Consider the following 14,702-nt stretch of genomic DNA (forward strand, 5'->3'; position numbering starts at 1 on the left):
CCAAGGTCAGTCCCGGGCCTCAGCTCGCAGCCACCGCCTTACCCTCACCAAGGTCAGTTCCGGGCCTCAGCTCGCAGCCACCGCCTTCACCCTTCAGGTCAGTTCCGGGCCTCAGCTCACCGCCCAAGGTCAGTTCCGGGCCTCAGCTCGCAGCCACCGCCTTCACCCTCACCAAGGTCAGTTCCGGGCCTCAGCTCGCAGCCACCGCCTACACCCTCACCAAGGTCAGTTCCGGGCCTCAGCTCGCAGCCACCGCCTTCACCCTCACCAAGGTCACCGCCTCAGCTCGCAGCCACCGCCTCACCCTCACCAAGGTCAGTTCCGGGCCTCAGCTCGCAGCCACCGCCTTCACCCTCACCAAGGTCAGTTCCGGGCCTCAGCTCGCAGCCACCGCCTTCACCCTCACCAAGGTCAGTTCCGGGCCTCAGCTCGCAGCCACCGCCTTCACTCTCACCAAGGTCTTCAGCTCGCAGCCACCGCCTTCACCCTCACCAAGGTCAGTTCCGGGCCTCAGCTCGCAGCCACCGCCTTCACCCTCACCAAGGTCAGCCGTTCCGGGCCTCAGCTCGCAGCCACCGCCTTCACTCTCACCAAGGTCAGTTCCGCTCCCAGCTCGCAGCCACCGCCTACACCCTCACCAAGGTCAGTTCCGGGCCTCAGCTCGCAGCCACCGCCTACACCCTCACCAACCGCCTCGCAGCCACCGCCTTCACCCTCACCAAGGTACATACCATACCATACTTGTACGCTCTATCATACACGAATCGAATTTCATGCAAAAAAGAATGTGCCTATAAATGTAAACGAGGAGAACGAGAAAAACTACTTTATTTTTCGGATTAAATGCGTAAGGGTCCTTTATCTCACAACAACCTGAAATCCTAACGCCCACAGGCTATATATAAATATATTATTAGGGCTATGTATATACTACTACCTAAATAATTTAGCTGATGTGATAAGTAATTATAGTATAAAGAAAATAAAACCTATTTATATTATTTGTTCGGCACCTTCGGTGTACATGTCCAACTCGGTCTTTACCGAATTGTTTCTCGGCATTGACAGGTTTGAAATTTCTGAACTAGTCACCAAACATTGGAAAAATATGTGTAATGTTTGTAGTTATGATAATTAAAAGTTGACAGAATCATTTTGTACACTTAATATATTCAATGGAATATTCGAGAACAGTATATAAATTTATAAAAGGAAAAAAAAACAATGTCGAGGTTCTACGCTTCACGTTAAATTTTAAAAAAGTGTATAATTACATTTTAATATACATTAAGATTATTTGCAACCAAATATTAATGGCGGAACATCTTCTATTTGCCGACTATATATTTATTAAGAATAACATATTTATTATGTTCTATTAATGGATTAGTTCAAGTAGTCTCCATTTACCTCGAAGTGGACAAGTGTGGTATATATTGTAATAGATAAAGTAATGCCTGCTAGAACATAATATTTATTTTATCGAATGCAATCATTATTTTTTTATTTAATTATAATGAAAACACCTGTCCGGCCTGTTCACTACCCTATCTCACCCTTTAACCGACACACTGCATACAATAGCAAGTTGTTTGGAGGCTCACAACCTTGTACAAAGTCTGTCCTTAACTTTATCATTTATACACCAATTATATTGATTCTTTCATGAATCATGATGAATCAGCCAATATGAAAGAATCATCATAATTGGCGCAGAAATGACAAAGTTATCAAATGACCTACACATAATTTGGTTTGTATGTAAGTCCTTTGAAAGGTTTGAGACCCACCTACGTTTTGAAGTTGGTTGAAAATAATATTTCCAAACACAACGATTGTAAACTATTTATTTATATATATAATATTATAGTAGTAGAATATTAATAATACAAAAATAGTAATAGTAGGTGCCGGCTGCAACAGGCTACAGAAAACAACACAATAAGTAAAATATTTTTTATTTCTCATTCAAATTCAATGTGCAAAAATGTGCAGTAATTATAAATGGCCTTAGGAGCATACATATGTTATCCCATTATAATTGTTCCTACATTGCATGTCACATTATGTTCCTGGGATATCAGAGTACAGTTTAATTTAATACCTCATAGTACTGGACTGTGACGGAACAGTTCACAGTACTCAAGGACCAGCTAAAAAATAATATCTATTAATCTAGCAATTTCTCTGATCGTCTGTTTGAGAGTACAACTTGGCACTATAGAATACACACACTTACAATATTAAGGGACATGATATTACAGAAACAAATACTAACATAGAAACCAAAGCTCAAATGATTCTCAAACAGTGTCCATGGATTCCTCGTTTGTAGGCTCGGTCTCCATTTCCATGTCTTTGTCGTCCGCCCCGGACGCGTACTTTAATCTCAGTTTTTCATAATGCAATTGTTCTTTTGATGAAACTGAAGGTTTGCACTTAGTCAGAGCCGTTCTAAAATCTTCAAATGAAACAAAAATATCTTCATTTATGGTTCCGTTTGAAATGTGAATCGTTAATGAATTAGTGGCTGCGGACTTCACCAAACCCGCCAGGTCAGCTCCTGTATAGCCCGCAGTCAGCTCTGCAATAACTTGCAGATCAACTTCTGGCCCCAGTTGAGGCTGTGTGCCATTTTTTGTAAGTTTTTTAAGTATATCAAATCTGTCTTCCCTCTCTGGCATTCCAACATACATAACACGGTCTAAACAGCCAGGTCTCAGTACAGCTGGATCTATAATATCTGGCCTATTGGATGCAGCCAACACGAATACCCCTTCCCGACTTTCAATGCCGTCCATTTCAGTGAGCAATTGATTGACAACTCTGGCTGCTCCATTGTGATCTTGTGAGGTTCGCCTAGGACACAGAGCATCAAACTCATCAAAGAATATAACGCATGGGGCCGAATTACGCGCGCGTCTGAAACATGTTCGCACGGCTCTTTCACTTTCACCAACATACATATTGAGCAATTCCGGGCCTTTAACGAAATGAAATTCACACCTGCCTTTCGACTGCTTTTGCTAGCAATGTTTTACCACAACCTGGTGGGCCACAAAGTAAAACCCCACTTGATGCGGACAAACCAAGTTTTTTAAGTTGCTCTGGATACTTTACAGGTGCTAACACAGCTAATTGTAAATCTTTGCGAACTTGATTTAATGATCCTACATCGTCCCATGTAACATCGGGTACAGTTACAATACCTTCTTTCACAGCACATGGTTTAATTGTTTTGAGAGCTTTTAGGAAGTCTTCTTGTCTGATTGCGAGTCCTTCAATTCTTCTTGAGTGTATGGCATGGTGTCTTCCAAAAGGCCAAGTACTTCATCTACAGGATCTAATACAACAGTTTTTACATTATTTTTTATTTCTATATGATTAGTGTCCACAACAACAGAATTTTCAATAGGTGCCTCTTGGGCTGGAGATTCTCTGTTTTGTTCTGGTTGCGGAACTGATCCCTCTGGTTGTTGATCAGAGGTGTCACTCTCAGGAGCTGTTTCTTCAGGTACTTTTTCTCCATTAGTTACAGCAGGAGGTGCATCATTTTTCAATTTTCCAGAATTTTCTTGTTTTAAAGATTCCTTACGCATTTCAGCAAAAATTCTTTTAACGGCATAAGTGCTTGCCTTATTAACAAGAGCTTGTAAATCTGCACCAACAAAACCTGGTGTTATTTGAGCAACAGCATTCAGGTCAACATCTTCACTTAGAGATATATTTTTACATAAGATTGAGAGGATTTCTTTTCTAGATTTTAATGACGGAATACCTAAGGTGAGTTCTTGTTCAAGGCGTCCTGCTCGTCTTAAAGCAGGATCTAAGGCATCTGGATTATTTGTTGCTGCGAGAATAAGGACTGAAGCACTACTGTCATTTAAACCATCTAAACTAGCCAATAGCTGGGCGACCATCCGTTTCTCCATGTCTTTCTGAGCATGCACTCTGTTGCCACAGACTGCATCTATTTCATCTATGAATAAAACACACGGTGCAACTGACACTGCTCTTTCAAATAGTTCTCTGATCCTTTCCTCTGACTCTCCAGACATACCACCAACTAACTCTGTGCCCGAAACAGCAATAAGTGGTAACTGCAGCTTGCAATAGCATGTGCCAACAGTGTTTTACCTGTGCCGGGCGGGCCGTGCAGCAGTGCACCTGGAGGTGCCTTAATACCTAACTGACTGTACACTTCAGGATGTTTCATATGCAGTATCAGATCACATATTTGGGTTATAATTTCTGATATGCCACCGATGTCTTCAAAACTAACCTTTACATTTTTTGGTGGAGTATCATATTTTTTCTTTGTACTTGCATGTTTATTACTCTCCAGCTTTCGTCTTTTGTCAGCTATGTGTACTCCTAGCTGCATTTTAGGATTCTCCATTGGTGTGCTGCTTGTATTCCGCGTCGGTATATGTGGGGTTATAGTAATCTGATCATTGATTTTCGGTAATTTGGGTGCGGCAGAACCATCTTCATCACTGCTAAGGATGTCTATCGGCTCCCCCGACTTGTCAGTGGCTCGGCGAGACGCAGCAGGCCGTTTCTTGTCTTGTAATTTGTACATAGCGAGCAATCGGTCGTTTAGGGCGGTGTTGTTTTCATCTAGTAACTCCAAATCGGATTCTTCCTCTGAACCATCAGAAGTAGAGGCCCCGTCGAGGCCGTAGCTCTGTAGTACGACTTTATAGCGCGCCCTCGACCATCTGGCAGAATGCAGTATCACTCCGATTATTATATTCGCGATAGCGCTCTTTGAGAGAACGCGCCATTTGGCTCACATCGACGAACGTTTTGTCCACATTCTCAGCCAAGTAGTTTTTAACACGAGATACTATCACTGGATCGTTCAACGTCTTCTGCCGCGTTTGATGTTTCTTCATTTTAACTTGTACGACGTAATAATTATATTTATGTTGATTTTCTAATAAATCGGAAATAGCAATATAGCAATGCAGTGTTTTTGACAGCGGCGTCGGTAAATCAATGAAATGTTTCCAGTACCAAAAATAAATATTGTCTTTGTTTCCATTCTATGAATGGAATCGCATAAAACTTTTTAAAAATATATATTTTTAGATTATAACAGTAACTTACTGTTTTTGTAATATTCGTATGTTCCTTATATTAAATATTTTATAATAGAAACGTAAGAATATAACACTATAATCATCGTGATCATTTTCCTAGTACTGTTTCATAGACTAATTAATAAAAAATTGAGCTACATACGTTTTGACAAAGTAAAGAAAACTTAATCAATATGCACGAAAATTATAACACTATTTACATTTAAAAGCATCTACATTACATAATATAATTATAAGTATTAATTACTACTCTTTTTTTTATTACGCTACGACCGTACCCATAATATGCAAATGCTACTCTGTAACAGAGCCGGTACAACACTAGGACGTGAATACTCATTATTCCCGCGAGAATTTAATATGCTTCGCGCAAATGGTCTGTTGTTACATTCACCACTACGACACTAATAAAGAAATCAATGAGACTCTTATTAATTTTGATTTTCTTTTTCAGATTCCATCCAATGCATTAAGTCTTAAATTGGATGAGGCCCCAGACGATTATCTTAAAGAAAAATTGATGGAAATATTTATTAATTTGACCGAGTTAGACAAGAAAGCAAGTGAAAGGTAGTTTTTTTAGTACATCCATTGTCTTACGGTATATCCTAATGTGTTTTTTTAAATATTATTCATTGCTATCTTTTTTCAGATGCTTAGAAATAAAAAGTTGGAACTTGCAGACTGCCTTAGAACATTTTATACAATTATTAAAACTGGATGATCTCTCATCTTTGTACAATTGATTGTAATTAGTACCTACATTAATTATGTACCGCAACAGTAATGTAATAAAACAACTTTATGCAAAATAATTTTATACTGTTTTTTTTTATTTATTTATTTAATAATATGGACAAAGGGTATGAAGTTAAAAATATTTATGTAATCTAAACAATCATCTCCAAATGCTTCGCATACTCGATCGTTTGTTCCGCAAGTTCGGAAGACGGCAACACTCCAGCTGCAGCGGCGCAGCTCTCTTCGGCGGCATTGAAATGATAACAATTATCTGGACCTAAAACCCAATTGCGCTGAAACAGAAACCATATCATTGATTAGTACACAAAGTATTTTAACAGTAATATTATTGTGTATAGGTGCACCCTGATTTTACATTAGGATATTGCAATACTATTTTTGCAGATTAATATGAAATTAATTACGAAAATGTACATCCTACCTACCTAGTAATCTTTTTAGTTTTTGTTGATAAGCTTAATTTCTTTTGTTGATTCGGATGGAGTATGAATGCAGTAAGTTAATCATATAAAAACATTGCTAATAATAAATTTTATTGAACAATAAAATCCAATGTATTTCGATTATGTAAGGAACTGTGAATAACTGTGAACCATAATGTACAATTACAAACCTAGTTACTTTTCTGTTAAAATCAACAAGTGTTAAATAATGTAGTCTCAGATAAATACAATTAAAAAAGCATTTATTTATGTAGGACATTTTAGTTGCTTATGAACATCAAATTTTTACATTATAATTTTTATTTCTTCCTCGGTATGGGATTATTTCATCCAGTTCGGTATATAGATCCGATTGAGAAGAACTAGCAAGAAACTCAATTGAATTACTTTTTATATAGTCTATGTCTAACATTAAATGAAAATCCAGTGCATGAACAACTATTGCCATGCACACTCGTCATTCAAGTAATTGTTTAGTAAGGAATAGGCTTTGCTTAGATATAGACAATATATTGAGTTTATTGTTTAATGAGACTATATTAGTAGGGTCTCTGATTGTATAAAAACAGTAGCCCTAATAATAACTATATTTTTTTTATAAATTAATAAATAGAAAGATACTTACTCTCTTCCCATAGTCAAGCACAGCTTGCTGTGACGGTAAATTCAGTCTCCTGGCAGCTTCGGCACAAGGGATACTTAAATATGCCTTCTCAATACATGCAGCGATCTCTCCCCTCACAGTCTCCAGTAATGTGTCCATGAATAGTGTGTAACTCTCAGCTGGTACATTACCCTGAATATTAAAACAGCATAAGTAACAATCATACATTATGTTTTTAAATAAATAATTTAGAAGAGAAGATGCTAGTCACAAATGTGTCAAAATGGCATAAGTAACACCATGGTAATGTTCTAGACAGGATTATAATGGTAGTAAATGGAGAATGTGTTTGCCAAAGGGAATATGGAAACCAAAGCTATATTATTTATACCCATTAAACATAGATGCATTGTATTCTGCACAAATGTTAAGTTCACCTGCTTTGACTTCCACAATACAGACATAATGTGGGGTTGTGGTCGTAGATAAAATATTATAAGTTATGTTTTTAAAATAAAAGTGATTCATTGTACAGCAGTAGACAGGTGAATATGAACATATTCACAAAGCTGCACATATAGGGTTTAATTGTGAGTTATTTTTTTTTTTACACAGAATATATCAAACAGGTGAAATGGCAGATTACACTACAGCTGCAAGCACTGCAGCAGTGAGGGAACCTCCATGAATGTATTAATATTATTATTTTATTCGAATCTAAATGAGCAACAGGGGCTGTATGTCACAAAATTATAACGTTACTGTGAACAAATCATGTGCAAACAAATAGAACATGGTATCGTTATTACTTTGTACAAAGACTGGCTAGTATCTGATAAATGACAATGTCTGATCGGCAAAAAAAAAAAAAACATGTGAGTAACACAAATGACATGTACCTTTGCTAAAAAGATCTTATTGTAACTACCCTCCATAAGGTACTGCTCCAATGCAAGTGGATGCCTCACATACGGGTCGGCTCTGATCACATCCACTGACAGACGCTCCAATTCAGTGTGGAACTCGGCTACTCTGTTCTGTGACAGAAGGAACAGCAGGTTCAAACCTAACAGTTGATACATGAAGGCCGATTCTGGGAGGTGATCTCTGAAATTAAAAATGGTATGCATTTTATTGTACCTGTGACTTAAATTAACACCTAAACAAGAACAACCAAGCGCCATACCCTGGCATCAACATACACGAACATCAATTATATTGACAACTAGCTGTACACCCGACTGTCACTGTGGAATTTAACTTTATGTTTCTAAAATAAAAGTAGTCTAAGTTACTCCTTATTACATCAGCTACCTGCCAAAAAAAGTCCCGTCAAAATCGGTCCAGCCATTTCAGAGATTATCCGGAACAAAGAGACAGACAGACAAAAATTGTAGAAAATGTTAATTTGGTGTAAGTACCATATTTATATTCATATGCATACATGTGCATGTAGTATAAAACGATTATTTCAAAATTACAAACAGACACTCCAATTTTATTTTATATGTATAGATGATTTGCCACTTTGCCATTAATTCTAATCTAACTAACGCCAATATATAAGATTTACAAAAGTGATAGAAAATTGAAGCTAGATCTGTACATTATAATAAAAAATCAAAAGAAAATGATACAATTCAACTTACTTGTAATCAAAATAATAGCATTTTAACTGTGACATGTAACGCTCGAAAGCTTTCACGTCTTTCGCAGCCACGGCCCATTGAGCACCTATTTCTAGAACATCTCTCGCCAAAATTAATTCCTTTTGATTAGCAGCAGTGTTATTACTGGGGAGAAACGTCAACTGCGTAAGGGCGACCTGGGAAACGGAACAATAACTTGTTAGAGAAACAATACCCATGTAGATAATTATGCTCATAAGAAACAGTATGAGAGTTATCAGCAATTAACGATGAATGGAAGTAATTACTAAAAAATAATCTAATGAAACAGACGCTTAGAAATTTTGTCCAGTCATCGTAACAGTACAGTTGTACGTACCTTGATTTTATTTAACAACTCTGCACATTTGTCAAGTTTGCGAGGTTTCTTTCCCCATTCCGTTTTCAAATTTTGATACAGAGATGCTACGTCTTTTACCGAAGCCATTTTATTGTTTTATATTTTGTTAATAAAATCTTGTAGGAAAATTGTAACAATGATATATATTTTTTTTTAAACCGTGATTGGCACAGATACAATTTGATCAGTATTAATTACAGAAACAGTAACGCGAACACAGACTAAATAGAGAAAGTGTCAGGGTTGCCAACCTTAAAAAGTTTTAAGTTGACAATAGTCGTACAGCAACATTTCTATTTTTGTAAATAATTAGACAATAAATTAATAGATAGATTAATTACTAATAATAATAGATAGATAAATTACTAGAAATTTTAAAAATATGTTTACTTATTTATTTAAATATTTGTGTACACATTATTTAGAAAACAATTAACATTCCTTTGAGTTGTAAAATGTACTGTAAATTTATTAAAAAAAGTGCCCATATACTACGATGGTGGGAGACAAGTATACGTCATCTGATGGTAAAAAGTTACCATCATGTAAATTTGGAAAACATGCATCTTAAGCTGTAACGACTGCATAATGAAAATTGGTAAAATCATACCACTTTTGAAATTTGGAAATAGGAGTGACCCAAGAAATGATAGACCCATATCGATACTCCCTGGCATTTTTTTTTTTTTTCTTTTTCTTAAACATTTTCATTCCTTCTACTGATGTTATCAGTGGTGCTAGACGAATTAGATAAATTAGGGTTCGCGAGGCCTCCTTTTCAAGTCAAGAACGTTAAATTACATAAGCCGAATTATACTTAAACTAATGTATGAGTAAACGAAATTTATTGCTAATGACAAACTCATGATGACAATTATTAAAATAGACGAACTTTTACGCTTTTGGAAATACTAAACTTTTTCAGCATTATGTAATAGCTAACACTAGTCGCTATTTCAGCTTCAATTGATACAACTGATAACGCAGATATTCTCTCTTGACTCATCGTGCCTCTCAAGTAGGTCATAATCAATTATAACTTTCGGAAGCTTCTCTCAGCAGAAATTGTACTGACGGGAACTGTGACCATGATTCTAATTGTTATATAAACATTTGGATATATTTAAATCCTGTAAAGTTCTATTCACACTTTTTACTCTCTCAACTGTATGAAAATAAGTAACAAAATTTTAAATAATTAAAAACTTTGTGAGACTTTGTGAACGTTGGCGACGCGCGACGCCTAACGCCGCCACTGGATGTTATATGTCTGAAGTTAAATACAGCTGATAACTTCTTACCACTGTCTGTTAGATTAGTAGAAATAAGATTCGAAAGTATCCGCGATCTCTGTATCGGAATTTCCCAAGTCGTTATGAATATTTTTGTTATTTTTTAAACATTAACTTTTCCAGTTTTGCTATTTATTACTTTCCCAGTGGCATTTATTTTATCTTAAATTTAGTTATTATTTTACCTAAATAGAGAGACTTGAAAATGAGAAATGACTGACAAAGATTTTTTTTTTTAAATCTTTTCGAATAAGATTTTACATATATATGAAATAGGCCTTCTCTACCTCGTCGCTGAGTTCGAGCAAGGCGGTTGTAGGTGATAGAATGAGTGGACTGTATGTGTAATGTAAATCAAACAATGGATAGAAAATGGAAAATACTTATAATGAAGATAGATACGTTTACAAATGGTTGTAGGCAAAAAGTGACAATAAAAAATATATGACAATTCTAAAAGAAAATACATTTAAAATTGGTAGAAAAATGAATATATAAAAATGTGCAAAGAGTTTGCAACATACCGACCCCTGGTGCAGAACTGCACAAACTAGCCAAAATAAGGAGAAACCGAAATCTAAGAGTTTGATATGACTTTTGAAGAGGCGGCGAAGCAAACCCCTGCAGTAGTTCTACTACGTCCACCACCCTAACAACACTTTTGTTTCATTGGAAAAGTCGCTGTACTGGATCCACGAAGTTACTCTCGGTAGGTTTTCGTCCACGATCACAACCAAATCGCTAGTGTCTAGCATTGCGCTCTTTATTATTATTTAGACATGGTTACATGGAATCTGATATCTTCTTTAGCTTACCGTACGAGTCTCTGTCATGTAAGGCTTCAGTTTTAGTTCGGTTAAATGATGATCCAAATAAAACCTGTTGGGATTTCTTCGTCATCATTTTCCACTAAGCCATGACTGAGGATGAGTGACTATGGCTTATGCTTCGTCAATAGACGGTCAATTTGAAGCGACTTTTGTACAGCAGGACGAGTCTCTCCCAACAACCTCCAAAAGACTGGGCAGCTGTTGGTATATAGCACTGTTGGTAGTAAAATTAGGAACGGGCGACCAACTCATGGTGGCTAAATCTGCAGACAGGTTGTGGACGAACAATAAATAAATAAATAGCTCTAGATGTTAATCAGGTGGTTAGAGCAATATGTTTTTATGTCTCCGGCCGACAGTAGTAATCATTGGGCTGAAGTATTCTTGTCCAGTGAATGGAAAAGAACGACGATGATGAGCAGGCCGTTGTGGAAGAACATCTCCAGTCATTAGGCTCTGTCTTTTCTCGTCTTCTATGATAGTGATAGCGACAGACTACGTTTCGGACGGTATCACGTAAGTTATTAGCTTGATGCTTCCATCTGAGCGCAAGACATTGTCTTCTCCTATCACAAATGAAAAGTTTAATTAAGTCACTCGTTTTCGCGGTTGGTTGTGGTCTCGTGATACGCTGGATATCTTCTTCGAAGCTATCTTGTTGAACGCGATGTAAGATATGCCTTTCTGTGGTTTTTATCAGTTCTGCTGTCGTAGTTGATAAAGTGGTGGACGCAGACATCTTACGTTGACGGGTTCGAGCCACTATTTTTGAAACAGGAATCACGCTATCTATAAACGAGCGAAATTTAAAAAGATCAAAAATACGAGAAGTGGCACGATATAAAAGTGACCAGTGATGGAATGGAGCAGAGTTAGATGTAATGACCCGATGAACAGCCAATGAATAAATGCGTTGTTCATGTTCAGTTTGAATAACGGGCTGAACAGGTGGTTTTATAGGCCACTTTTTAGGAGACTGTATTGACGGCTCCGTATAGCATCGGTGTTTACTTGTGTTATTGGACAACACACTAGTCGAAAATTGACAATAATTAATACGTTCAGTAGGTTTACTTTTACTACAATCCACTCCGTATGAAGTCCAACCCAATAACGTACGACAGGCTACAGGTTCATTGCGCTTACCTGTACGAACTTCACGAGAGATTGACAAATGCCAGTCTTCGGCACCAATGAGTATAGTAGGTGTAGCATTATTATGTGACAAAAACTCGGATAAATCGCGTAAGTGGTTATAACTTGTCAATGTCTCTTTGTGCAATGACTGCGCATGTAAACCAAGAGATGTTTTATAGCCCTAGCATGTTTTATAAAATAAATATTAGTTGCATACTTACCTTTTATATAAAAATCTACATAACTAATGGTAGTGTTTTTATGTAGGCCACCTATACCATTGACAGTTATAGGTTCCTTGGGTCCAGTTAGTCCGATTTGAGTGGCAACGACTGAATCAATTAATGTGGCCGTACTACCATCGTCCAACAATGCGTATGTGTCACAACTACCAGTTGGTCCGAAAACGGTGACAGGTACAATTTTTAATAAAACATTTGTATACGTTGACAGGGTTCGTTTGGTTTGCGAAATACCGGTGTTGCTAATGAAAACCGTATCTTCCTCTATGACGTCAGGAGACGTTGCCGTGAGCATCTCATTTTGAGTTGCAGTGGCACACACTGTATTATTTGTGAGCAGTGTATCGGGTGCCTGGGACTACACTAACGTATCCTGTCTACCATGGAGAAGAGGATGATGCCGAAAGGAACAGCCGTTTATTCCACAAGGATTTACCTTGCATGACTTCCATAAATGTGAACTCTGTCGAAGACATTTGTAACAAACCTTACATTTTCGTAGCCAACTCCATCTGTCGTCGAGTGACAGTGACTTAAATTCGTCACAAGATTTAATGTTGTGACTTCTTTTACAATAAACGCATTCGACCTTATTTATTTTTTTAATTTGGAATGAGACGTAGAATGTATATTTTCACGTTTAAATTGTTTATTAGCAAAATGACTTATGTGCGTCTGTTGTGTTGCTAAAGAAAGTGCCCCTTCAGGAGATAGACAGAAACTAATATGACGCTCGTGTTCTCTTGTCAAAAATTCAGACAGTACCTCTAACTTAGATAGGTCCGGGTTCGCTTGACTAAACTCAGACGCGTAATCTGTCCATCTTAATTTAATGTTAGGATTTAATTTTCCTAAAATAGAGTAAAATAATTCTGGAGAATGTAAATACTCCCTACGATTTAACAATTTTATAGTAGAAATACTATTTCGTACCTTGTTAGCAATACTACTTAATTCTTTAAGTTCGTTACCCAACCGCGGTAGTGATTTCAACGATTGTACTTCGCCGAAGACGATCATCTCGGGTGACGCAAAACTACGTTCGAGTGCGCACATGATCTCTTCGGGATCTTCTGCAGAGACGAGAAGTGATGAGACGGCTTCTCGTGCGGGGCCACGGAGCACGTTTTGTAAACGTGCAACGTTCTCTACAGGAGAATAAGACGGTTTAGAAACATTGAATAATTTTTTAAACTGTAGCCACTGCAATGCGTTCCCTGTAAACGGAAATAATTCTGTCCTACAGTGCTTCCGCATGCCCTGAGCTGTGGCTAAAGCATTGGCTGCATCAGCCATGTTGGCGGTAATTTGTAAGAATAAATGTGAATTACCATCGTTATTGCTTAATATTGGCACATGCTGTTGTTCACCCGCTACATTTGCCATGGAGTGTGAGGTCGGTCGTGGCATGGCCGCCTGTCTGGATGTATGGGGAACAGAACCTACATGTGTCGGATACGAGAGGTGTGCTGCTATTTGTGAAGCAGCAGCCTGAGAGGCTACCGGTACCGTAGGTGCCAGATAGCTAGGCTGTGGGACCTCGCGTTGTTCCTCACTGTTGTCACGTACCTTAGTATTTAAATTGTTCTTTACCCATTGCTGTGTTCTCATACGAGTACATGTGCTCCTACTTCGCCTGCTACCTTCACAGTCCGCATCCGCATTGATTTGTTCGATCTCGGCACGAAATTCGGCATCTTCAACTTCCGAAAGACGTTGTGCAAGCATAGCCTCGCGCTCGTACTGCCGTCGTTTGTAAGCGGCTTCAACAGCAGCCCTACGCGCCTTTACGGATGAAGATGAAACCCGAGATTTGGATTGTACTGAACGCAAACTACACGCGGCGTCGCCGTCGTCTACACAAATCCTATCAACTACGTCTACAATCGATGAACCGCGACTATGACATAATGATTCGGCCTGAGATGTAGTAGGAACGTTATGTGATGCCATGATTTTACTTCTACTGCGAGTGATCATAAATGAATGATATGGCATTACAATATATGTATGAAACTATGTACTACGAATGAAACAATAAATGAAAATATTGGGATGGTTTTTTTTTTTTTTTTTTTGTTTGCCTCGAAGGACCAAAATGTAGGTGATAGAATGAGTGGACTGTATGTGTAATGTAAATCAAACAATGGATAGAAAATGGAAAATACTTATAATGAAGATAGATACGTTTACAAATGGTTGTAGGCAAAAAGTGACAATAAAAAATATATGACAATTCTAAAAGAAAATACATTTAAA

The 14,702-nt window shown here is 37.7% G+C and overlaps 2 protein-coding genes, 1 long non-coding RNA gene and 1 pseudogene across 4 annotated transcripts; 1 reads left to right on the plus strand and 3 right to left on the minus strand.

The window, feature by feature from the left end:
- Positions 1-503: 503 nt before the first annotated feature.
- Positions 504-5,911, plus strand: LOC131843370 (uncharacterized). Of its 2 annotated transcripts, none has more exons than XR_009357551.1 (3): positions 504-544; positions 5,560-5,675; positions 5,758-5,911. It is a non-coding gene; the product is annotated as an uncharacterized LOC131843370 (long non-coding RNA). The 2 variants fall into 2 exon arrangements; XR_009357550.1 differs by lacking the exon at positions 504-544 and adding an exon at positions 694-723.
- On the minus strand, positions 2,131-4,986 carry LOC131843368 (nuclear valosin-containing protein-like; annotated as a pseudogene).
- Positions 5,912-5,917: 6 nt separating the features above from the next.
- On the minus strand, positions 5,918-9,087 carry LOC131843369 (26S proteasome non-ATPase regulatory subunit 8-like). Its single transcript, XM_059191997.1, has 5 exons — positions 8,922-9,087; positions 8,564-8,739; positions 7,814-8,021; positions 6,936-7,106; positions 5,918-6,139 (listed from the first exon to the last, which is right to left on the minus strand). The coding sequence occupies exons 1-5, from the start codon at positions 9,027-9,029 to the stop codon at positions 5,996-5,998; spliced, it is 807 nt and encodes a 268-aa protein (XP_059047980.1). The 5' UTR covers positions 9,030-9,087; the 3' UTR covers positions 5,918-5,995.
- Positions 9,088-13,126: 4,039 nt separating this feature from the next.
- LOC131843371 (uncharacterized) lies at positions 13,127-14,396 on the minus strand. Its single transcript, XM_059191998.1, has 2 exons — positions 14,037-14,396; positions 13,127-13,591 (listed from the first exon to the last, which is right to left on the minus strand). The coding sequence occupies exons 1-2, from the start codon at positions 14,394-14,396 to the stop codon at positions 13,460-13,462; spliced, it is 492 nt and encodes a 163-aa protein (XP_059047981.1). The 3' UTR covers positions 13,127-13,459.
- Between the last annotated feature and the right edge of the window lie 306 nt (positions 14,397-14,702).

This window comes from Achroia grisella, unplaced genomic scaffold (genome assembly GCF_030625045.1).
Source record: "Achroia grisella isolate CSIRO2021 unplaced genomic scaffold, CSIRO_AGI_Agris_v1 utg3050, whole genome shotgun sequence".
NCBI lineage: Eukaryota > Metazoa > Arthropoda > Insecta > Lepidoptera > Pyralidae > Achroia > Achroia grisella.